The sequence below is a fragment of the Pungitius pungitius genome, chromosome 2 (genome assembly GCF_949316345.1).
Source record: "Pungitius pungitius chromosome 2, fPunPun2.1, whole genome shotgun sequence".
Lineage (NCBI taxonomy): Eukaryota > Metazoa > Chordata > Actinopteri > Perciformes > Gasterosteidae > Pungitius > Pungitius pungitius.
This window is the reverse complement of record NC_084901.1, coordinates 25,473,788-25,500,213: the sequence shown is the minus strand read 5'-3', so window position 1 is coordinate 25,500,213 and position 26,426 is coordinate 25,473,788. Positions and strand designations below refer to the sequence as shown.

General features: G+C 42.7%; 1 protein-coding gene across 2 annotated transcripts in view; it reads right to left on the bottom strand.

The window, feature by feature from the left end:
- Window positions 1–23,213: 23,213 nt before the first annotated feature.
- Window positions 23,214–26,426, bottom strand: part of slc7a11 (solute carrier family 7 member 11) — a 32,676-nt gene continuing 29,463 nt past the window's right edge. The window contains exon 12 of one of the 2 annotated variants that reach the window (XM_037460907.2): window positions 23,214–25,438. In XM_037460907.2, the coding sequence (XP_037316804.2) occupies window positions 25,386–25,438 (53 nt within the window). In that variant the 3' untranslated portion in view covers window positions 23,214–25,385. The remainder of the gene's footprint in view (window positions 25,439–26,426) is intronic. The other variant, XM_037460906.2, reaches the window with a different exon arrangement.

Genomic DNA, 26,426 nt, shown 5'->3' with positions numbered 1-26,426 from the left:
ACATGCTGCTTGAATGGTATTTTTTAAATAAGGAATAAAAACACGACAGTTATCATTAAGGTGCAAATGTTTGCAAAGAAAGGTCAGATTCCTCCCATCCTCACCGACCTTGTCAGTAACTTCATAAAACTCATTTAAATTATTATACGCCGCCTCTTTGCTACACGAAGCTGTCGCCTCCATGCATTTCTTTTTTCTTTTTTTTTTATGACGCAAGCGGCGGTGCGACACTGGTGGCTAGTGTTGCCAGATTGGGTGTTTTTTCCGCTACTTATTTAGGCGCGTTTACGGTGTGTTTTCTATAGAAATCTGGCACCCCATTGAACGATTCCGTTCATAGGCACCAGAATGAACGAGTTCACAGTAACGTTCATCGGGCATTAATACAGTACGTTCAGTTCACGTTCAATGAACGTGTTCAGGCACAACACTGGTTTTTGGTAAGATCCTTGTTTTTTCCCTCCTTCCCATTTTTTTCAGGTGGAGTGGTTTTGAGTTTAATTTTTGATTATTAGAGTCCTTTTATTTTCCTGAACTCTTCCCTCCTTGCCCTTGCCCTCGCACTCCCACGTAATGACAGAATGACGCGACTCAGCGGAGTGGGGTCCCCAGAACCCGTCTGGCTCGAGGTGGGCACCGCAACATACAGCGGGCGGCCCACCTTGGGTCTAACGTTTGCTGGGGATCCCCAGCTGACACAGGAAGGCGCTCTGGCCGCCGCTCTCCGTGCGCCCCGCTGGCCTCAGAGAAGGCGGCCAGTTTCCGGCACCCGGACCCCGCATGGTATGGCGGTCCTTCCGGTATGTTGATGCGCACGGTAACCGGGACAGGAGACTGGCTGCTAGGCTACAGGCCGCCTATTTTAATGTTTTGGTGTTAACCCACATGCCCAGCAGTACTTTGCACATATGCCGGTACTCGTTTCTGTGATAAATATGAAGGATTTTTACTCTACAGATTTAAAAATATCCTGAAAGAAAAAGCCATATTTTTGTAGTATCAGCATACACGTGCACTAATATTTAAGCGTCTGCTGAGTTGACTGCAGTCTCCTAGGTGCACCATTTAAGTCTACGTCAGTCATGCGTTGTTGTTGATGACTTCACTCCATTTCTTCCCATAATCTGTCTCCAGTTAATGTAAAATGTAAAACGTGTCCTTGTTGATTACATTCTCTGTAACCTGTTGTAAGAAGGCCTTTTTTTAGTTTGAATCCATGGAAAGAGAATAAGGAACTTCTGTCTTTCTTGCCCCGAGGCGCAGACTACATGTCATTTAGCTGACTCATTTCAACTATAGGGATAAAAGCTCAAGAGCAAGAAACAAAGTGCAATTTCATAAAATAAGCCGATTTACAACTTGTTATAGGTAAGAGCCATTATAAATAAAATGTAAGATCTCAGACTCAAGTCTCAGACCGAAACAAAACGGCGTCAGGTCCCAGACCAAAAGTCCTCAGACTCAGGTGAAAGGGCTTCAGGCTCAGAAAAACCTCGGTCATTCTTCCTGTGTTGCTCAAGCTAATGTTAGCAGTTTTATTGCTAGCTCACGCACTGACATTGGAAGATAAATAACAACGTCGTAATGACAAGTAGATATTTGTACTTAAAACTAGCTAACTTAAAATAACTTAAAAGAGTTCTAATCCCAGTCAAGCACATGTGTCTATGGCAGACGTTGAAAAGACGTCTACATAATTCAGTCACAGTTGTCCCGTCAACCAACCTTAATAAGGACAACACATTGTTTGATTCATTTGTATTTATTATTAGAACACTATAGATAATACTTTTCCTATACAAAAACAGAATACAAAAATAAAATATATTTTGGAGAAATAAACTGAAGTGCAGCAACAAGATGAACAAGGTAATTATTTTGTGTTTGTAGCCCATTTTCCAGATTTGTAATCAGTCACTTGAATCGGTAGGGGAGAGTGGGGTGAGCTGTGCCACTTTTTACACAAAGCGACTTTAAAGTGAAGCCATGACAGTATTGCCTTCAATTTAAGGATGTGATGCGCATGTGTAATGATGTGTTCAGGTTGTGGTGCATCCCTGAGAACAATAACTTTGGTTCAGAAATATAGCTTTTGGGAAAAAAGGTCTTGTGGCACAACTTGCCCCTGGTGTGGGGTAAGTTGTGCTTTTGAGGGGAATACGTTAGGGTAAATTGTGCCAGTGATTTCTGAAGTAAAAATAGATGCTTGTTGACATACATAGAATGCTGTAGGTCAATCAATGTCTGTTAATTATGTAACTAATAATAAACACCCTATTGGGACTTAAACCACTTAAAAACTTTTTTAATAACATAGTAATGGTAAACAAGACTGAAGCAATAGCAAGTAAAATGAGAATTTATTGAACAGTATTTCCCTAAGGAGAACCCAGAACATGCAGATGATCACTCGGTGAACAGTCAGACCAGAAACACAGACAGCAGGAGAGTGGTGCTGCAGGGACTGAGGTGGCGATTCTGAGATGAGCGAAGCGGAGAAACACGGGAACTGCAAACAACGTTTTGACAAACACAAGATAAAAAACAGGGCATTAAGTAAGCTGACTAGATGGTTTGCAGCTATCTACATGAAACAACCAGCGCAAACGACGCACACTAGACCAGAATGAGACAGCGGATCTACCAACCGTGACAGTATGTAGGTCTAGGTAGTCTGGATCTGGCCTGCTATTTAACATCCCACTTTTCAACACTGCAGAAATATACTGAAATATACGGAAATATAAACTTCTGCTCCCTTCTGGCTGTACCACCAAGTGTTTGGGGTGTGGGTAGTTTCTTGAGCACATCAACTCTAGGAATGACTCCATCATTTTCTTTAAATAAAGATGGCCTTTCCATCCACAGACTTCTTAGAACTGATGTCTGCACCCTCAACCTTCTCCACCAATCCAAGGTAGTTATAGGATTTGGTTTTACTAGCAAATTTCACAATGACAAAGTCACCAGCAGATAGATCCTTGTCATCATTCTGGACATCTGAACTATCATAAAAAGTGGTGTCGTTAAGTGGAATGGAGATGTCACTCTTCTGAGCTCCTGTAGACAGTCACTTTCTTTTTGGGTTTGGTTGTTTTGGACACTTTCAGAGCCCCTCTCAATTTTATTAATTTTCTGTTTTGTGTGTTCTCCAGGTCATCTTCTGCTTCATCGTCAGTGGTGTCATCAAGCGGAAAGCCCATGGTGCTTTCTTCTGAACTACTGTGCACAACCTTTTTTTTTATTTTGATTTGAGCCTTTCGGGCGCACTGGGAGAGGATGGAGCCAGCAGCCGACCGCAGGGCGGCCCATACCGGCCCCACGGCGAGCGCCGATGGCCCTACACCGGGACCCCCCCACCGCAGCAAGCCCCGGCAGCCTTCCTGACCCACTGGGAGGTTCTCAAACGCCAGGGCAGGAGTGCTGGAGGTGCAGGCAGCCCGGCCACCTGCGGAGGGAGTGCCCGCTGATGAAGGTGGGGCAGGTGATCCGGTTTGCCGGCGCTCCATCACCCTTCCCCGGCCCGTGAGCGATGTACCGCGTTCCGGTAAGAATCCAGGGGGGGGTACACGCCAGGCGATTGTGGATTCGGCCTGTTCGCAGTCCATGATACACCAGAGCCTGGTTCAGCCTGGGGCATTGGTGGGAGCATCGCGGGTGAAAATTAGGTGTGTGCACGGGGACATTCACGAGTATCCCATAGTGTCCTTTAAACTTTGGTTCAAGGGGAAAAAATTTAGTATAAAGGTTGTGGTTACCTCCGACCTGACGCACGCCGTAATTTGGGGAACGGATTGGGAGGGATTTAACACGCTAATGGGACAGGCTGCAGGGGTGCGTTCATGAACAACAGGTCGTGAACGTGTGCTGTGCTCAGCGGTGACGCGAGGTCGTCCGCCGCCGCCGAGGGAGAGGGGGAACAGACAGAGCCTCCCGTGGGGACTCCGGCGGTTCCCGAATTCTGCTCCATGGAAGATTTTCCGCTCGAGCAGTTTCATGACGATACTCAACGCTCAGCCTACGACCAAGTGATAAGAATTGATGGTCAACTCTGATCTTCTACTTGCATTGGACCAAGGACTTGTCTTGCTGGACCTCAGTGCTGCATTTGACACCATCGATTACTGTATCCTGCTGCAGAGACTGGAAGACTTGATTGGCATCAAAGGAACTGCACTCAGCTGGTTTAAATCGTATTTATCGGATCGATCCCAGTTTGTGTTTGTGAACGGTGAATCATCGAGGACCACCAATGTTGGTCACGGAGTCCCACAAGGTTCTGTGCTTGGACCGATTCTATTTACCCGGTATATGCTTCCTTTTGGGCGACATAATCAGAAAACACTGCATAACCTTCCATTGTTATGCAGACGATACTCTACTGTATCTATCGATCAAGCCAGAAGACACCAACCAGCTTGTTAGACTTCAGGATTGTCTTGGAGACATCACAACTTGGATGACCTGCAACTTCCTGATGTTAAACTCGGAAAAAACTGAAGTTATCATGATAGGCCCAGAGGGCCTACGAAGTCAGCTGTCATGTGATAAGGGCTTCCTGTTAAATCAAGAATATAATTTAAGGTACTTCTCCTCACCTACAAGGCAATTGCTGGTGAGGCACAGTCTTATCTTAAAGAACTGGTTACACCGTACTGCCCTACAAGGCATCTGAGCGCCGTAGATGCTGGGCTACTTGTGGTTCCTAGAGTTTTAAAAAGTAGGATGGGGGCTAGAGCCTTCAGTTATCAAGCTCCTCTTTTGTGGAACCAACTTACACTTTCAGTCCGGGGGGCAGACTTGGTCAGCTCATTTAAGATGAAGCTTAAAACGTTCCTCTTTGATATTGCTTAAAGTTAGGGCTGGCTCAGGTTAGGCCGGACCAGCCCTTAGTTAAGCTGCTCTAGGCTTAGACTGCCGGGGGACTTCTTAGGACACACCGAGCCCCTCTCTCACTCTCTCCTTCCACAATCATCCATGCTTTATTAATGTACTTCACTAATTCAGCTTCTTTCTGGGAGATCTTTGTGCTTTCTCGCCTAGCAGGTCTCCGTGGATCATAGTTTTGTGCGGACCCTGGTTCTGACTCCTGGCACGGCTCTGCTGACACCTGCTGCTGCCATCACCATTACTTTAAATATGATTCATATTACTGTCATCATAAACCAACATCTTTGTGCTCTCCCTCCCCACAGAAGCCTCTGTGGATGGTGGTTCTATCTGATGGTGGTTGTCCCTGCAGTGGTCCTGCCGTACACTTGTTCTGCTACTTGCAATTACTTGTATCATCTCTGTTAGAGGAATTGAATGGGATAACATAAGTTATTCTGATCAAAACCAGTGTCTGTACAAATATAAATGAATAAGCTACATAAACAATTATCAGTCAAATCATGCTGAACGGATCCTTACATGAGTTACACCAATTAAAAATCGTTTTATTAGTGGCAAAGTCAATTTAAGTCTACGAAACCGCTGTCTGTAAGCCTATGGCACAACCTCGAACACTGAGTGTTACGCTCCCCTCATCTTTGCCTCCACCCACCTGTTTACACAAGTAGGTCACAGTCGCCTTTCCAAACTCACATTTTGCAAGGTTTAGTGTCAGAGATGCATCAGCTAGTCGCTGAAACACTGTTCTTAGAGAGTCCACATGAGCAGTCCACTCTACCAGTCCGTATTACCACATCATCCAAATATGCAGTACAGTTAGGCACACTATTGAACACACTACTCACCAACCTCTGGAAAGTGGCCGGAGCGTTTCTCATCCCGAAAGCCATCACGGAATATTGTGCAAAATTATCAGGAGTTGCAAAAGCACTGACGGCAGAAGCTCTTGGTGAAAGGGGAACTTGCCAATAACCTTTCAATAGATCCAACTTTGTGACATAGCGAGCGGATCCTATGGTATCCATGCATCATCTACATGGGGCATAGGAAATGAGTCAGGCACCGTTACATGGTTTACCTTACGATAATCTGTGCAGAATCGGACAGTACCGTCAGGCTTTGGAACCAATAAGCACGGAGAACTCCATGGACTGGAGCTGGGTCGTGCCAAGTTATTCTCCAGTAAATAATCAACCTTTTTTCATCAGAGATCTGTTGTATGCATTTACTCTGTACGGGTGCTGTTTAATAGGTCTGGACTCACCTACATCGATGTCGTACTCTAGCACCGTAGTGCGGGTAGGCACATCTCCAAACAGACAGGGGAACTCTGAGATAAGGCAGAGTAGGTCAGCTTCCTGCTCCCTGCTTAAATGACACATTAAGGATGGAAGTTTCAACAACATTTCTGAGTTTGACAACCGAGGGGTCTGTTGCTGAGCATTGCGCAAACTCAGGCCATCTTCGTCATTCGCGGCGTTAGGACTCACAGCTGACACCGCAACAGTGGCTACAAGAGGTACACTGCGAGTCTCAGGCTGGACATCGCCTCTAGTGTAATACTTTTTCAACATGTTTATATGACAAACTCTGGTTTTCCGCCTTCTATCAGGAGTCCTGACAACGTAGTCAGTATCACTCAACCTCCTGTCAATAGTATAAGGTCCAGATCGAGCACTCATTGAAGTACCTGGAATGGGCAGCAACACTAAAACCAAGTCATCTGTTTGAGGAGAACGTGGAAGTGCTTTTTTATCAAACTGCCGCTTCATACCCTGCTGTGCAACAGAGAGACTTTCCTTAGCGATACTGCAAGTCTCGTGCAGTCGTTCTCGGAAGCGACTCACGTAGGTCAGCATGTTTTGCTGGGTGCACAACTCTCTCCTGTTAGAGGACCTGCTAACTGTGTGGCCACATACCAGCTCTGCTGGACTAAAACCTAGTGACTCTTGCACTATTTCCCGAACTGCAAATAAAGCCAAGGGGACTCCATCATCCCATTCCCTACCGCTGTCCATGATATATTTGCGCAACACTGACTTAAACGTCTGATGCCATCTTTCGAGTGCCCCCTGCGACTCCGGGTGATAAGCACTCGAGATGCTGTGTGATATTGACAGTGATGTTAACACCTGCTCGAAAATACCCAAAAGGAAGTTGGTACCTTGATTGGTTTGCACAATCTTAGGGAGGCCGAAAGTAGAAAAGAACTTGATCAGAGCCCTAACTACTGCCTTAGCTGTTAAACTCCTAAGAGGGATAGCTTCAGGGTACCGGGTAGTTACACACATTATAGTTAATAGGAACTGGTTACCGGATTTCGTTTTTGGCAGAGAGCCAACACAATCCACCAATACATGCTCAAACGGTTCCCCTATAGCCGGGACCGGGTGAAGAGGCGCAGGCTTAATAACTTGATTAGGCTTCCTCGTGACCTGACATACATGGCATGTACGGCAAAACAAAGACACATCTCTCTTCAAACCTGGCCAGAAGAATTGTCGCAGCACTCGTTCATAGGTCTTCGTAATACCTAGATGACCATGAGCCAGAGATAAAGCGGACTGTTTGTACTGTGTAGGAACAACAATTTGACTGACATTACTCCACTCGTTATCCAAATCCGCGCAAGATTTCCATCTCCGCATCAGATCATTTTCCATAAAATAATCTATTTCTTTATTTTTAGCGCTCTCTGGAGCAAGAGCCGCAGCAAAACACTTGGCTAAAGTAATGTCCTCCTTCTGAGCAGCAATTAGATTACTTCGAACCATGGGCAACCTAGTTGTCTCTTTGGTGGACCTTAGGCTGGACACTCGGCTCAGCAGTAGACTGAGGAAAGAGTATCTGACAAAACAACTGCTTCACCCAAGCTATGTGCTTGAGCACGGGTGACCACACACACAGGGAACACTTCAGGGAAGTCCTGAGCCAACACATCAGGCTGCAAGATCTCAGGTCGTTCTAGAATTTCTAAAACTGGCATAACTTTACCAACAGCGATGTCATTCCCTAGCAGAAATGTGATGCCTCTAACGGGCAAAGACGGGCGCAGCCCCTTTTTAAACACTCCGTTTGCTAGGTCGCAGGCTAAATGTATCTCATGGAGAGGCACAGCCACAAACCCCATTTCAATGCCTTGCACAAGCACACTAGAGCCACTTAAAGTGTCATCACAAAAAGGTAACATGTCTGACAATATGAAAGCCTGAGCGGCGCCCGTATCTCTAAGTATGCGCACTGGACGCTGGTTCAACGAATTTGCGCTGAGAGAAACCAGGCCATCCAATATAAATGGTTCATAACAAGGTTCCAGAGTATCACCCTCCATCTCCGGGGCTAGTGACACTGGAGTCACCAACGCACGAACTAAACCAACCTCTTTTGGTCGTTTGCTTGGCTGTGACAGCTTGCGTTTCAGCATAAAACAGTCATTCTTTATGTTACCTGTTTGGTGACAGTTGAAACACACTCGTTCCTCAGTGGAGCGGAGTGGCCATTGCGGACTAGACTGCATTCTAGCCGAGGCAGAAGGAGTAAAAGACCTACTCTCATATCAGAGAGTTCCAAACGTTTGTTTGTGTGATAACACAAACTCACTGGCAAGCACAGCAGCCTGCGCTAATGTCTCCACCTTTTGCTCATTGAGATATGTCACAATTCGATCAGACAGACTATTCTTGAATTCTTAGATGAGAACTAATTGCTGACGAGTGTCAAAATTAGTCACATTGCTCGCCTTGCACCATCTATTAAACAGAGTCTCCTTCTCACTCCTTCGAACTCAACAAATGTTTTGCTAGTAATTTTTTTAATGTTCTGAACTTTTGTCAATATGCTTCAGGCACTAGTTTGTGGGCACGAAGCACAGCCGTCTTAATTGTTTCATAACACAAACTATCTTCCAGAGATAGGGAAGGCACAGAAGATTTTAGCTGCACTGTCAGCTTACACTGAAGCAGTATTGACCAGACCTCTTTTAGCCATTCCAGTGAGGTAGCTACTTGCTCAAAAGCAGTAAAATAAGAGTCTACTTCCGCCTCACGAAATTGAGGGACGAACACAATATTTCTGCTCACCTCAAAACCTCTTGTAGGCGCGGAGGGATCCAGGTGTATGGACCTATTAGGTCCAGGAGATTGAGCTATACTCAAAGCAGCAGCAGCAGCTTCTAGTTCTAGGCGCTTTAGCTTCACCTTTTTCTCTCCTGCTATTTCTAATGCCATTCTTTCCGCATCAATTCCTAACTCCATCTTCCGAATAGCCAACCTGTGACTATATTCTGCATCCCGCTCTTTCTCCTGCGCCTCAAATTGCAAATGTGCTAGGCGTAGCTTATGGCGGGCCTCATCGCTTACCTTAGGTGAGGAAAACGGAGAATATCGGGGCACCGTACGAGGAGGCTTTAGATCTAAATCAGGGGCCGCATCTAAAGGAACGGACGTATGCGGCCGCAACCAGCCCTCCATCAACTACCTCTTCCTCACAACTGTCTTCTGCGCTAGAAGGCAAGGATTGTGGAATAGTGGCCTCATTAGCAGTCACACTGCTGTCCGTACCAAGCACTTTTTTTGCTTACCAACATTTTTACAACAGCTTCTTTTAATTCTGCTTTTAGCAGAACTGGTGAAAATGCAAATTCAAAATGTGCCGCAATGGCATACAAATCCTTTTTTGTGCAGTGATCAATCTGCTCCACAGAAGGATCATCAAGAAAACCCTGAAGATCAAACATGCTGTTAGGATATTCCTTATCCACCCGAGTTGGTTGATAGAAGAATCCACTGCAGGAAATTAGTTAAAAAGTTTAACATTTATTTAGAAGAGAAAAAGTTGTACATGAGCAATTCTCCGCAGATATATCTGGAGACAATGAAATACATCGAAATGCATCGCAAGCAAATCCCTTCCAAAGTCCGCCTGCCTTCTGGCACTGACCTGTTTTAATCCCTCTGGTGCCCTTGAACGTTGGTTCAACCCAGTTCATCCTTCTGTAACAAACGCCTTCCCCGAACAATGAGTGTCTGGTACTCTCTCCTGCAGCCTTCGGCCTTGCCCTGAAAATGGGTTCAAACTGGCTCTCCCTTCGGTCGCAGGTGTGTTATCTCAGATAATATTTTATCTTCATTTTTCCTGTGCTCTCTCTTCCACCATTCACATTGTCTGCCTTATAAGGACCGATCCGGTCACACCATCTGTCCTACAAGCGGACATCTATTCTACAAGCTAAAAAGTAAATACAAGAAGACACACACAGAGAACCCCACATCCCACAATGCTCATGTTGTCTCAAACTCAAACTACTACCAGCCTATTTGACGTGTGTACTGCACACCAACACTCATCCAACCTGTTGCTTTTAAAGGATCAAAGATCCCGGACAAGCCACCATTTTAAGTTACGCTCCCTGGTGGCTCGACCTGGAGCGCAACATAAGGGCAACAGGTCAAGGCAAGTGAGGCGGTAGCCACACAAAATCCAATACACAAAACGTAACAACGTATTGTTAAAAAAAAAGCACAGGGATCAACAATACAAAAAAGAACACGATATCTGTAGACCTATACCCATAGTGCACTGTACGTAACACTGAGTATAGCACTTTCTCCAGGCTATTGTCTGCCGACAGTGAAGAGCATGCTTCCTGAGCCTTACCCACCAACTTGCATTGTAGCAAGATGGCCAACGCAAAGCAGCAGCAATGCGCTCAAAGGCATCGAAATAAGTTTCCCCTTGACTCTCCCGGAAACATAGGGACCAACGAAATATGCCTGCTCACAATTAAATGCAGCAGCATTATCTGATGGTTATGGCGCACTCACAGGACCGCGCCCCACCACTCTGCATAAGTATAATGGAACTCGTCGGCTGCTGCTCAGCCACCATCGGAGGACCAGAGCCCGTGCAGATACCAGCAAGCTGAGAACCCGTCTACTACAGAATTTACTAAGAAGAACCGCCCTCAGCTCCCCTTTTGAAAGAGAACATGACATCAGGTTCGGTTTGGAGAGGCTTTAAACACCTCAAACTATAAGCCGAAAACCCCCCACTCCATGAATGACCTCTACTGCAGATTTGAAAGACAATGTCCTGACTCCATCCACCACCTCCCCCAACCCATCAGGTGCTCACACCTTTGGACTACTCTCCCCTCCCCCACCGTCCCTCTCTGTCTTGGAGAGTGACGTCAATCGGCTCTTCAAAAGACAAAACCCCCGGAAAGCAGCTGGTCCAGACTCAGTCTCGCCCCACACCCTGAAGCATTGTGCTGACCAGCTGTCTCCTGTCTTCACCGCCTCCTTGGTGACATGCCATGTCCCAGCCTGCTTCAAGGCCTCCACCATCATCCCTGTTCCCAAGAAGCCCAGGATCACAGGACTGAATGACTAGAGGCCCGTCGCACTGACTTCTGTAGTCATGAAGTCCTTTGAACGGCTAGTCCTGTCCCACCTTAAAGTCCCTCACCGACCCCCTCCAGGACCCCCTGCAGTTTGCCTACAGAGCCAACAGGTCTGTAGACGATGCTGTCAACATGACCCCCCACTCCGTCCTCCAGCATCTGGACTCCCCAGGAACCTACGCAAGGATCCTGTTTGTGGACTTCAGCTCTGCCTTCCACACCATCATCCCGTCTCTGCTGCAGGACAAACTCTCCCAGCTGCACGTGCCCGACTACACCTGCAAGTGGATCACTGACTTCCTGTCCGACAGGAAGCAGCACGTGAAGCTGGGGAAACACATCTCTGCCATCTCTGCAAAGGCTGCCATACTGACCGAGTCACCGCCGACACAGTTACTTTGTATCCCTTCCAGTCCCTTTAGCTGCCGAACACAAGACTAACCTCCCTGCTTGTCTTCAGGTGTTACTTGCGGTGGGTACTTACGTTCTGAAACCCACAGGACCGGTGGAGCAACCTTGAACTGGCACCCCACCCGCAGTCTCGGACATGCCCCCGAGACAATTGCTCTAACAACTTTTGCACCAATGCCCCCACCCCAAAAAACTCCAAAGGGAGTCCGCTCTTTCCCATCAGGGACAGAGCAGCACTTTACTTACAGCCACCATAACCATGCGCCACAACAATCACACCCGCCGCAGAGCCAATAACATAAGTTAGGACGACCCCCCAAATGTTATGTCCCTCAACTAATGTCTAGAGGAGCCGGGAAGTAACAAATTAAAATAAACTATAAAAGAAGGAATTTGCAATCAAAAGAGGGATTTTTTTCACAATAAACTACGAAAAAAAAATATCCATCTTGTGTTCAAACTCAAAATCATACTGTCCAACAGTAGAAGAATGCCACCACGAATAGTTACCAGCACAAAACATACCAAACAGTTAGTGAAGTATTCTCACTTCAATTAAGACACAATGTTAAAAAAATACAGCTCCTAGAGAGCTCCACAAGAATTGAAGTCATAGGCAAATTAACATGAATGTACAATTAGTCTGAGCATGTTACTCAAACCTGAGATCATATATATTGAATATAATAACTTTTACATACATATTTGATTTTCTATTCAATACTCAATCCATCTTATCCTGAAATTAATTAATTAGTTAAAACTAGTACAAGACTCCACGTCTTCCCCAGGGTACAGAATGATGCACTTCAGGAGACACTCCCTTTTCAGATTCACCTCAAGGCTCTACAGTGCAAATACAGATAAAATCTTATACTGTCCAATTTTGCCACTTTACGCAAAAAAATGCAGACACTGCACAACATACAAGTAGGTACTGTGATTTACAGAGGCTTTTAGCTGGTACTGGGCAGTATACCGGTTAATGAAGTGTACTGGTTCTGCACAGTCATACTGATGCAGTGTTGCTAATAACAATCCAACTATTCAAAACCAGTGTCCTGCTACAGTAAGTGGATAGACTAGAGTGGAGCTGTGTCAGAATCCGGTAAAAAAAAAAAGGCACTTTTTTCTTTACGGCCACAATATTCACTTTTCAGCCTTCATAAAAAAAAGAAAAACAATGCCGTGCTTGTGCTGGTCGGACTCGTATGAGTATGGAATCTCATAGTTATTTACTTTTTGCGTGAGGAGCCCGATATTGAGACTGTCCCGAGCCCCATTGGCTTCAATACAAATCTGCCAACATTAAAACAACAAAACAGAAAGTACATGTTTTTCTGTTAATTGAGCCGTTTTAAAACACATAGACATATAAACTACACTCATGCGTTCGGTAGAGTCTTGGGTCTCTCAAAATCCCATTATTTTTTGGCTACTCCAAATAGTTTTGCTCCAGGAAGCATTTGTTTGAGGTGTGGATTCTGTGTAAATCCCTGTCTGCGCTGTGAGCTCATTGGTGACCAGCTGGTGTTCGATGGCCATAAAGACCGTAGCTCAGGAGTCATCCACTGTGCAGGGACGTGTAGGTTTAACCGTGTTTATGGTACATTGACGTGCGACGTGCGTGTCGTGAGTTAGGACGGAGACCCGGGATGAGTAGACCGTAAGTAATGTGGAGGCCGGACGGTTAGATATTTGGGACATCGGAGAGCGATAAGTGCTAGCTAGCTAAACTGCTAACGAGGCTACTCCTGGTCTGCTGGACTTAAACCGGGGGCGTGACGTTGTTCCTTCGGTGTTGTCATTAAGCTGCAGGCACGTGAGTTTATTTTTTTACGCGAATGACAGAAGATCGTTTGATTCTTTTTGTTTGGTCTTTATTTTACGCAACAAAGCGTCAACTTAATATACTATTAATAACCTTTTTCGCGGACCGCAAGAAGGTCTGTCGGAAAATAAGCGCGCCGAAAGTTGCGGGCGGACCGGCCAGAGGGGGGAGGGGGTCTGCTGGTGGGGGAAACTGCCCTGAGGAGTGAACAACTGTAATCGTGATGGGGGCTCTAGTATTTGTGTGTGTCCACTGACATTTAATCATCCAAGTAAAACACGTGGTACTAATATTAGTCATTGGCGCTGTATGCGTCCGTCTTTATTTCACAAAACCGCGCACCTCTATGACATCATCAACACATGACGGTTAACCGTTAAATATCCAGGGGCATTTTTGATGGGAGCAGCACGAAGTTCTCAGTAAATTTCTACACCATTTGGAAACTTTTGAGGCACTCACCAACCATGCAAAATGTTTCTATATTTTATCTTGACCCGTTGTTAGGATCTTCTCCTGTCTTGTTTGTTCTGTGCACATCATTTGTGTATTAATGGGTGAGATATGTCATGTAGTATTAAAGTGCTTTGAGTGGTCAGTGTGGTGAAAGATTTTGCACAGACAATCGTAAAGTAAGAAACAAAGTCTTCGAGTCAAATATGTCTTTCTCCGTTTATTTCCTTGCAAGGGAAGAAAGGTCACAACAGCTACGTGCTCTGCAGATTGTCATGAACCTCCTTGCCCCCTAACAGAACGAGGCAGTTCTTACCCAAGTTCCGTTATCGGTGGCGTCAACAGAAACCTTGACCACTTTGAGTCTCTACAGCCAGGATACTCAGGACAGCTAATCCATGTACGACACATCAGTTCTTTGACCATGGACTCGCCCTCCCAACACTTCCCACAAATCTGGTTACACACATATGACCTACTGTGATTAGTCTCTAGAGCTAGGATGCTGAGGACATTTATCAGTGCAGAACACTTCAGCTCTAATACCATGGCCTTTCCATCTCAGCACTTGCAATTAATAAACTGGTTATACAAATGAAGCATTTAGAAGAGTTACATATATTTTTGCCATTACATCAGAAGACTAGAAAAGCACTGTACAAGTCAATTTACTAAGTTCATTTTCGTTTGAATGAAAAACGTTCTCTCTCCCAATCCCCCCTCTTACCCAATTCCATTATTTACTATTGAGGCTTTTATTTTGAAATAAAAGCCTCAATGATTATCTGTACCTCAACAATAGGTACACCACATTTGCCTTTAAATACTAGTGAAACTAGTACTTCTACTGCTGCTAGTACCACTTGTACTAAACCTTATATTACTGCAAAAATGTATTTTTTTCTTTTTTACTTTTACTATTTCTGTGTTTTCAAATTCATATAAGCTTCTCCCATTTCAGTTTTTTGCAATTCTTTCAAGTTCATTTCAGCTTTTCTCATTTCTGTATTTTCAGCAATTTATAAATGTATTTCAGCTTTTTCTAGTCTTTCAGCAATGTTTAGAATAATATCAGCGTGTTTCATTCCTGTACTTTAAGCAACATTTTGAAATTAATTTCAGCTTTCTGCATTCCAACGCATTTTCAGCGGGAAATGCATTTTCTAGTTCTTATTTAAATACACTCAACACTTTCAGATGCCATGACAAATTCCTTGTATGTCTACACTGTAAAAAATTACTTTAAAATTACGAGGAATTCGTCATTACAGTTGAATACTATAAAATATCGCAATAGTTGACGTCTTGGAAGAAAATATTTTTTTACAGTACAGTGTTTAAAGTTGCTGTATACTACTATATTTATTCCTTTTTCAGTTGACTAACTCCCACTACTAACATTATATAATCACTTTGCATCATGTGTACTCTACTGTAACTACATACATGCACCAATTCACCAAGTCAGATTCCTCTATATGTGTAACATATGGCAATAAATGGCTTCTGATTCTGATCTGATCGAGACAGTAAGGCATCTATTTATTTTATTATTGTTATTTTTTGTTGAATTTACGTTGTATTGATTTTTGCCAATAACTTGTCATTAACCGGATGTGTCCAGCTTGCATGCCGCTTCCAGCTAACTTGAGCTAATGTTACTCTCTGAAGTGAAAACTTTATTATCTGCAACTTTCTGTTGAACTGCGTTACCAGCGAGTTACTTGTGACAGATTTGCCGTGATTCTTAGCAAATCCCACTCAAATTAAGTCCATTGCCACAAAACAGGGAAACATTTGGTAATTTGTGATAGTTTTTATTAAATCTTGCTTATGCAAGATAGAACATGAACAAGCCTCATTAGAGAGGAAAAAGATACAATTGTCTTCCATTGACGATACCTCAAGGAAAAATCCGGTATACACAAAAAGACATAATGGTGCTTTAGCCTCTCAACTAACAGGACAAAATCCACCACCACCTTTCACAGGGTTCAATCCATTTTTCCTCCCCAGACAAACACACTGACTTTATAAGAGGTGGCCAGCACCATGAAAACCAAAAAAGGGAAGACAAAAAACATTTTCATGCCAGTAACAACCCAAACCCTGAAATAAACACAGTACATTTAACTACATTCAGAGCCATGGGTAAACTTTAGTCAATGCAAAAATAATTATGTTAGACAAAATCACCTTGATCAGGACATCACATTTTCCCATGTTCCCTCATGACAGTTTATACAGTCCAATATCCTTTAGACCAGTGTTTCTCAACTGGTGGGAATGGGTCGCGGACCCGGTCGTTTGTAGTGGGTCGCCTTTGCATGGGAAAATGAAAATACAAAAATAAAATACAAAAAGAAATCATGTGATTTTATTTTGAAGGGACTTTTTCTAATGCAGCGGAGTGACGTTTTTTTTCCGGCTCGTCCGTCCATGTTTTCAGTCAGCGCGGCAATTAGAACGCGAAAGCAACCCCCCCCCCCCCGTGGACACCGCTAGCACCCCCCCGCCCCCCCACCTCCCCCGTTGACCGATCGATTTGGGTCATTAAGGGGTGATGGATTTTAACTGGTTTGAATGTTTTAACCTCACGCCAAATAGCTAAGCCTGTGCACTGACTCAGTACAACGACAAATGAAGATTTTAAACCAAACCCATATAATAATGTCCTTTTTATTCATTAATCAATGCATAGATGTATAAGATTTGTGTGGTTTAAATCCTGGCCATCATATCACTTCATTTTCATTGACACCTGATTTTATTTGTCAGCAAATGAATCAACGAGCAGTTAAGTTAGTTATGTGAGCTTGGTCTTATTCAATTTAAGTTAGCTAAAGTTGATGCTACGTTTGCTTTGGCTACAGCATTTGCTAACTTTATGTTCATTTAATTTTGTTAATTCAAATGTCCCAATGATCTTTTATTCATGTTGTGAAATCTAAGTAAGCTTATGTGAGAGTGCCGGACTCTGTTACACAGGGGAGAATATTATTTCATTTAAATGAAATATTTACACATTATGTTAGATAATGTGAGATGTATGTTCCTGTTTGTGTGCTTTTTACATGTTTTTTCTATAGAGCAGATGTTGTGACAATGCAGTAAATAACGCTATGACCATATAAGGCACACAAGGGAACTGAGAGATGAAGGAGTACAGGAAGCGTTAAGATAAATAACTATCTGACACAGTGCTCCCAGCACAGATTGGTACAGAGGGAGGAGGGACACCTGGGCATCTTGGACAATAGACGTCTGAGACCAGAACCAGCAAAAACGAGTCTTCAAGGACGTGAGGAGATTATAAAAAGGGTCAGAGTCAGACAACAGGCAGACTCTTGGATGGATCGGTTGACGATACGTGTGTAGAGTCTCCAGGTGCACCTGCGGGGAATTGCTCAATGTATCTTTTTCTCTTCTAAATAAAAGTTAACTTTTTAACTTGACGTGCCGGATTCTTCTCATCAACCAACTCGGGGGATTGAAAATCCCAACAATGAGAATAATTTTCTCTCATTAGTAGACACATTCATTCAGTAATTTTAATGAAAAGTGAAAACAAGTATCTCTTTTTCTCCTTCCTCCCTAGATAACACTATTGTGTTCAGTTTGCTAAAAATGTAGTTCCAAACTTTGTCTTGGATGTAGATTGTCAAGAATGTTTTCAGTGTTTCTATTGTATTGAACAGTTAGGTATTTTGAATGTTTTTTGATGTTGAATATGTTGGCATTTGTTGTAATGAATCCAACATTATTTTTTATTTTTTTAAATGTAATTACGGTTAAGTGCGTTTGACACTGCTTTGACTTTAATAAAAGTATATTATTAAATTATCTCTTATGTTAGCAATTCTAAGAGGTTTTATTTTGAAATCTAACTATTTAAATCATTAAATTCTAACAGTGTCATACTGTCAATATACTATTTACAGTATTTAACTGTTCATGGGTATCTATGTAGGAACAGTAAAATAACAGTATAATGCTGTTTCTATACAGCACTGGTTTTATACAGTATTACGAAGTAATTTACAGTAGGCATGCTACAGTTGAATACGGTTAATTGCGGCTGCCATTGATTACTGTAAATTAATGGGGAAATCCGTTGGTGTAACATACTTAGCAAATAAATGGTAATGATTCTGATGGAATGCTCATCATTTTTAAATATTCAATATGTTTGGAATATTCCTCTTTTGGTTATTGCTATTAAAGAAATCTGTTGTGGGTCAGCTTCCCTTTTTCCCCATCCTGTGTGTTTGTATCTTCCTTTCCCCCTGTGGGTCTGTCTGTGCTGTTTGTCGCCACCTGTGGGGAGTGTGTCTGGAAGAACTGGGTCAGGGGGCGTGGCCATTCAGCCGGCTTCGGTCCCTACGCAGCTGTTCCTCGTGTCATGATTCCCCGGCAGTATTTAGACCCGGGCTGTTCACCCCTCTAGCGCCAGATCGTATTGACTCCTACGTGGTATTTAAAGGTCTTCTTTCTTCATTGAGCAGAAATGATGAGTTGGGCAGTGGTCACTTTGAATTAGGGAATTTGTCTGATCAGCCCTCCTCACTACCTAACTCCTGTATTGCTCACTAGACCTGAGTCTAACACACACTCAGCGCTGTATATGTGTGTGTGTGTGCATGTCAGTTAGTCTATTTGAGAGCAGCAGCCTTAGGCCAATCAGCCTCCTCCAAATTAAAAAAAATCTTTCCAAAGTTTCCCTAATGGGAATTCATTCACCCATCACTGCTCAATAGAAGGTAATATAACACACACGCACACACACACACACACACAAGGTCTTGTCACATTCATTTAGGGTTTGGGCCCTGAGTTACCCTGAGGGGAGGCCTTTCCTACCTGGGGTCTGCTGCTTCCTGTTAATGGGGACATCCCTGGAACCTCGAGGTCCACACACACGCAAACACACATGCCCTATTAATCAGTTTCCTAGGGGAATCACCTCCCTCCACTCGCTGAGTTGAGTCACATTCCCTTTATAGTAAACCTACTGTTTTGCCCTCAGGACTGGGGAATTGGTGCCCCCTCCTGGGACCTATAGGTTTTGTTAATTCGCCTATATTTTTACATGAACATTGACTTGGAACTGGAAGTCCGCCGAATGTGGTTTTAGGTAGATGGTCTCAGGAAAATCACCTGTTCATGTAGTAAAAAATGTTTCCCAAAATGATTTGCTTCGCCCGTTACTCTCAATTCCTTGCTTCTGCAGTGCTTTTTCTGAATCACACTGTAATTGTAATGACAAAACACTTGTCCTCTCAGTAGAAGTGTGAGCACATTTAACAGTTCCTGTACAAACATTTTGGATTCCATGCCTCCCGTTAGCAGTAAGAAACTAGTTCCATGGCTTACTGAAGATGTGAGAAAATTAAAACAAAAAATCAGAAAGGCTGAATGGTATTGGGGAAAAAAAGACAAACTCAGTGAGTCTCTTTGCTTTCCTAAAACAATTAAACACCCCCCTCCCCCACTAAGCACTGATTTGACTCCAGATAGATATGAGGAATTATTTTATTTATTTATTATTATTATTTATTTATCTTTAAGTCTGAGATTTAGTTCCATTTTCGAGACTGCTCTTGTCAAGGTCACAAATGACCTACTACTTGCATCCTGACAGAGGCCTGTACTCCGTTTTATTCTTCTTGATCGCAGCTGAGCTTTTGACACAATGGACCACGATGTTTTAATCGGCCGTCTAAAAAATTATGTTGGGGTCAGTGGTTACTTTCATATCTGTCACACAGGCCATTTTGTGTAAGGCTTAGGGAGGCCTCATTTGCTTCTGTGGTGTCCCTTTATTGGATCCCCTTATAATTTACCATATTCATGCTAATCCTAGGCCACATCATTTGACAACATAATTCAGAGTTTCATTGTTACACAGATGATACTGTGGGGTATTTTATACTTTTATACTTTTGTTTTATGCTTTTATCTCATGTATCAACATTCTGCGAGCCAAGCAATAGATAACTATGTACTTAACGATATAAACATTGCCTCTTATATACATTTACTCAGAGATCCAGAGAAGTGGGAAACTACTGGGAGGGTTAGAGGGTTCACAGAGGCAAGTGCATTCACGCGTGACATGTTGATATCAGTACACACAGGGATGAGGAATCTCAAGGTCACACACTCCCAACTAAACAGAGAAACTCTCAATAAATGAACAGAAAAACTCTCAATAACCAGTTTCTCAACAGTAACGCTCAGGGCTGGGTCTAGACAGGCATGTATGAGGGGGCAGCCACAAATCTTGAGTGGGCATTGTGCTCCAGCACCTAGTTTGAGGGGGCACAACATTTATTTGAGGGGGCCAGGCCCCCTCTTGCCCCTGCCTAGACCCGGCCCTGGTAACGCCGTCGGAGGGACGAGCCAGTGTGGGTGGAGAATACCCAGTGCTCCAACCAGGCCGCGTACAGCTAGAAAACGCTCCGCCTGCAGCTTTTGCTTCAACAAATGGGGCTTCATACGAGTCAACCATGAAAAGGCCCTGCGCCCTCTGTCTAAGCGCCTTTTTCTGAATATTCATGCACTAGGTTGGATATTCATTCTTAGGACCGTGCACGTTTAACTGCCAGGATTCATTGCTCTTGTTAAGCTTGAAATAAAGCGACCCATTCTTTTACACTTTATCCGTTCTCCGAGTCACATTTATAAGTCCTAGAATTGACAGCACAACAATACCTAACTTCCCTATTAAGCAAGACATCTCCACGATTTTCTGCATCACGACCGCCCTTGCCGTCCATGAATTTTCTGGAGTTAAATTACTAAAATGCAAGATTGTTACACCTGCCTGGTGGGCACGCTATTGACAAATCTTCGGCATGAAGGATGCAACCTGGGCATTTCTTTTTAATCTGGTAACCTGAGCATCAAAGGACAACTCAAAGTTGTGCAGATCTGCTTTGCCTGAATAAGACAACTATGTAAAATAAGGTCTTTCCTCCCTCCTGCAGACCTGGAAAGAGTCATCCATGCGCTTATTTCTTACAAGCTGGATTATTGCAACGCACTTAATTCTGGCATTATCAGGCAAAACAGACTACAAATTATACAAATACGAGAGATAATTCCTCTTCAAAGCCTGCTCCTTGCCTAGCTTTGGTCGCTAGATGGATGAAATATGACTCATTAGAAATACTCTGGTCAATACACATGTGTGTTGGAGCCATATTTTGTTTGATTTCAAATCACATCATATTTATTTGTTTAAAATTGAGATTTGAACTAACTTTTCTTATGATTGATACTAAACTATACTTACATTTTAAAGAATACAACTATTCTATGTTGATATGGATCACTGATCCCATAATTGTTGTCAAAAATGTTTTTGCCACCTGGAACATGTCTTTGACATACAGCTAAATAATGTACCGACCATACCTAAATGTATTATAATAAAGGATACATATATTACAATATAAATATATTTAAAATCTAGAACACATGTGTAAGTGTGTGTGTGTATATATATTATATATATATATATATATATATATATATATATTAGGGCTGTCAAATGATTAAAAATTTTAATCAAATTAATCAGAATTTTCAGTGGATTAACCATGATTAATCACCTGAATCCTAACAATTTTTTCTTTCTGAAATGCATAATAAAGATAAATAACAGGACACAGATACATAATTATCATTATTATTATCATAATTATTATTTTTTACATAAATACATGTTATTGATATTTGATTTTTTAATTCATTCCAGAAAATAATCAAATCAATGTTATTTGATAAGTTAGACTGATTTCCCTGCATGGCTCTAGAAGGGTCTCGAGCCTCTGCAGTTTATCTCACTCTGCTGTGAGTTTGTGCTCCTGCGATGACCAGACATGACCAGACATGTCAACCCTCCCGATGTTTCAAAGCCCCTCCCGAAAATCTCCCGGACCGACCTTTCTCCCGATTTCCACCCGAACAACAATATTGCTGCACCACCCGTCACTGGGCGCGCCGTTTCAGACCGAACAATAATAAAGGTTACACCTTAAAGTCAAGCGCGGCGATTAGAAGAAATCCGCTACCACCCCCATTTCAGTGTGAAATATCCCCATACCTGGGAGGAATTACATCGCATTGGCTTCTCTTCCTCCGCATGTTTCAGAACAGTATTACGGGTCTCTCCGATGGTCTTTCCTCTATCTCAGCGCTGCTCTTTATTTATTTTTCTTAGCAAAGCTCTGCTGGGCGGAGCTTTTCTTCTTCTCTGTTCCGCTGCGCGAGAACCGGGGGGAGGGGGAGGGGGGGGGGGTGCGGGTCTCTGGCGCAAACGACTTGCTGAACCTGACGGCCTGACGTATGCCTGCAGGTGGCAGTAATGTGTTGTATAGGATGAAGTGCATTCCCTAGAAGAAGAGGTTCTTTCCGGACCTGAATAATTTGTCACACTGCGCATGCGTGAAATGCGTCAAAAAAATTGACGTAATTAACAACAAACAGCTAATTAACGCCGTTAACGCGCTATTTTTGACAGCCCTAATATATATATATATATGAGATGCACCTATGAACCTAGTTTGTTGGGGAAACACCCGATCAGTGTGTTGAGGAAAAACTCAAAAGCCCCACCAAACTTCACACAATTAATTATTTTGGATAAAATGTGCCTGTTTACATCCACAATGTGGTTGTGTGTCCTTACCGCAATCCTATGTGCGTCGTAGCTGGGTAGCGATGTTAACTTTAAAACGGCAACGTCATGCGTGCGGTGCGCAAATATACGGCGTTAGCATGTAGCTAACTAGCTAGCTAGGTCAGGCTGATTTGGGTCCAGCTGTTTGACCTCTAGTTTCTCCAACAATTTTCTTTTCTCGTACCAAGTTTGGGTCGGGTCAGGACACTGCCGTTGGTCACTCTTGTTATGTTGTTACACTCGCCCTGACGAGAGCACAGCGTAGGGCGGCGAAGGGCAAGCCTAAATTCCAATGTATTTTAGGACGCTAAAATTATAATGACACTCATTCAATTCAGTGATTGGCTAACTGCTCCTTAGACATGGCTCTTTGGGCAACCCAGTCTCACAGCAAAATGTTTAATATCTACGTTGGTCCACAAGGGAAAACGTAGTGTTGTTACAATTTGCCCCCAAAAAGTGTGACAATATTACGTTTTTGTGTCCTATTCATTTACATTGCAACTAGGTCACGTGACTATCAAGTTTCCGTCAGCTAAAAAAAGAAAATGGCGGACTGTCGGCTTATTATCTGTGAAAAACACATTATAAGAAAGCTTCCGCGTTCTAATTGCTGCGCTGACGGAAAACATGGACGGACAAGCCGGAAAAAATGATGAAACTCCGCTGCATTACAAAAAGTCCCTTCAAAATAAAATCACAGGATGTTGTTTTTTAATTTTCCCATGCGAAGGCCCGCGCGACCCACTACAAACGTTGAGAAACACGAGCGTGTGGTGGAAGTTTTTGCACAGACAATCGTTAAATAACAATGAAGGCTCCGAGTCAAATATGTCTTTCTCAGTTTATTTCCTTGCAAGGGAAGAAAGGTCACAGCAGCTACATGCTCAGTAGACTGCCAAGAACCTTTCCCCTTCACATCAGGGCCAGGCCGTTTTTATACCTCAGTTCAATTACAGGTGGCATCTTGCTTACATTCAACACATGTGAACTAACTTGTTGAGTCTCTACAGCCAGGACACTGGGGACATCTTATCAGTGTGAAACACTGAAGCTCTTTTCCCATGGCCTTGCCATCCCAGCACTTGCAATTAATACACTGGTCATACAATGAAGCATTTAGAAGAGTTACATATATTTTTGCCCTTACAGTGAGAAACGACGCTCCAGACCAAAAAGGCCCCCCCTTCCCATGAAAACGTAAGGGGTTTTGAAAGAGACACACAACTCATAAAAATAAGGGAATTTATGTTTGAAAAGTAATACTGTGATTCGAGTGCTTTGTGTTGGTTTTTGTGTTGGCAATTAGTGCCTTTAAGGCTGAAAGCAATAAACAGAAGGTTTACATTCTACATTCTCTGATAAAAGATTACCAAAGTATAAGGCATACTTCTCGCTAGAAATGCCAGCGAAATGCCATCGAAATGCATATTACTGCCGATGCTTTCTTAAAATAGTTTTTCAGAAATAATATGCCGACAGTCTGCCATGTTTTTCTTTTCGCTAAGGGGAAACTTGATAGTCACCTGAACTAGTTGCGAGGCAATGTAAATGAATACGCCAAAAAACGTGACATTGTAAAGTTTTTCCTTGTGGACCAACGTAGCTATTACACGTTTCTTGTGAGACTCAGTTGGAAACAAGCGGAAAGGACGTGCAGGAAAAGCATATATTTTGCTCAGATATCTTAATTTACAAATATTACCGGGTGTATAATCCACTTTTCAAAAACAGAAATATTGACTATTTCTAAAATTAGTTTTTAATGTAATAAACCACAAAAAAGCTTGCTCATGGACTAGCCGCCACTGTAGAGTGTTGATTCATAAAGTGGAGATGCAAACAGTGCCCCGAGACTGTATGGACCACATGATGAGATGAACAGATGGCCATGTTTTCCAGCCATGAGTTAGGTAGTGTTCATTTTTTATTTTTAATGTGACAGCGTTAAAACGTGGTGTTGCGCTCACTAGAGACTACTCAACAAAAACTGTTTATGCTGTTACCAGAAAAAAAATGCGTCTTTCATCAGGTAACTCTTCAGAAAGAAAAGGAAACGGATTTATATACTGTTAACTTGCTGTTGCTCCAAAAGTGCCTGTTGTTCTGATAACATTACTTTAAAATTAAAATAAGAAATATATTTAACTCATTATTACATTTTAAGCATGAAGTGATTAATCGCTGTTAATCACCCAGAAGAAACAATGTTTTGCATCATATTGTTGTCCCCCCGCCCCCTATAACTCTCCTAAGGAGGAGTGTACACATTTACAAAATGTGTAAACTAATCAGCTACACCACACAATGAACTAATTTACAGAAATAACAAACTCAAGTAAGTGGTTTGGTTAGACTTTACTAAAAATATGAGTTTGTGTAGAAAGGTGTAATAAAATCCCATGTGTCCACACAATGTATCTAAACAGAGCAAGTCTCTGTAGAAATAAAGTTGTTGAAGTTGGTGATCAAATAGCATTTACTATTCCTTAAACGGTCACAAATAAAATGGCATGGAGATAGAAAAGCAATTTGAAGACAAATTTGTTATTCTTTATTAAAATACATTATGTTGACCCACTCATTTATCAGACATCAGGACAAGTACTTTGTACTACATGAGTCATAGAGGGTACAATACCAGTTTTCCTCTATCTCAGAGGAAAATTGGTATTGTCTCATATACAAGGAACTGATGATCTGAAGCGTCGCTACTCAGCGGGAACGACAACAAGGATGATCTGCAAAGTTCTGTTGAAAGAATCTGCGGACACAAAGAAAACCAGACTATTATGTCATCTCTTGTGTTATAAGAAAATTACGGTTCTGGCAATATAATAAAGAATGCAAGGAGCGTTTTTGAATTCATACAGAATATTGTTATAATTTGGGAATTAGGGATGTAACGATATATCGTGACACGATTAAAAATCGGTACAAATGCAAGAGCCAAAGAAATTACCAGGGCAATTGGTTACTTCATTAGAAAATATTTATATAAGCCCTTCGATATTGTTTTCCTCTCCTGCACAATTTTTTATCATTAAACATATATATACACATATGAATAATATATATAAGTTATTGTCTTGCTCTTTACAGACCAATTCCCCTGTGGAGGAATTTGGAGGTGTAACAGACACCGTTGCCTCTACGCATGCAGCGGAGCTGCCTGCTGATATAGTGGATGCAGGCCTTCAACAACCACCTCTCAAGAAGACTGCATTGGAAGATCTCCTAGAAGGGACTTTCACAGAACGTGTAGGGGCAGCACAGACCAAATCACATGTGTGGGATTGAGGCAGAAATTGTCAGATACAGAAGTGAAATGTCTTATTTCCCTCACAAGCTGCCCACTCAAATGGTGGAAGGACAACAGCAAGTTGTACCCACTATCTTCACCTTTAGCAAAGGCTTGCCCCACCACACCAGCTACCTCTGTCCCTAGTGGAAGGGTCTTTTCGACCGCAGGGGATGTTGTAACCTCACAGAGATCTCAGCTTCGGCCTCAGAATGTTGACGTGTTGATCTTCCTCAAGAGAAACCAGAAAGTTTCAGGCTACACAAGCCAGTCTTAGTTTATTTGAAGAGAGCTTTGATGTTATTATTTTGATGTGGGATTTGTTTTTAAAAATCCAGTTGCACTATTTTATTAAACACAAAAACAGTGTTTCTGTAAAGAAAGGACCTATTTTTTTGGTCAGTTTTATATTCTATTTACTTGTGAGATTGTTTCAAAAGAAAGGAGGTAT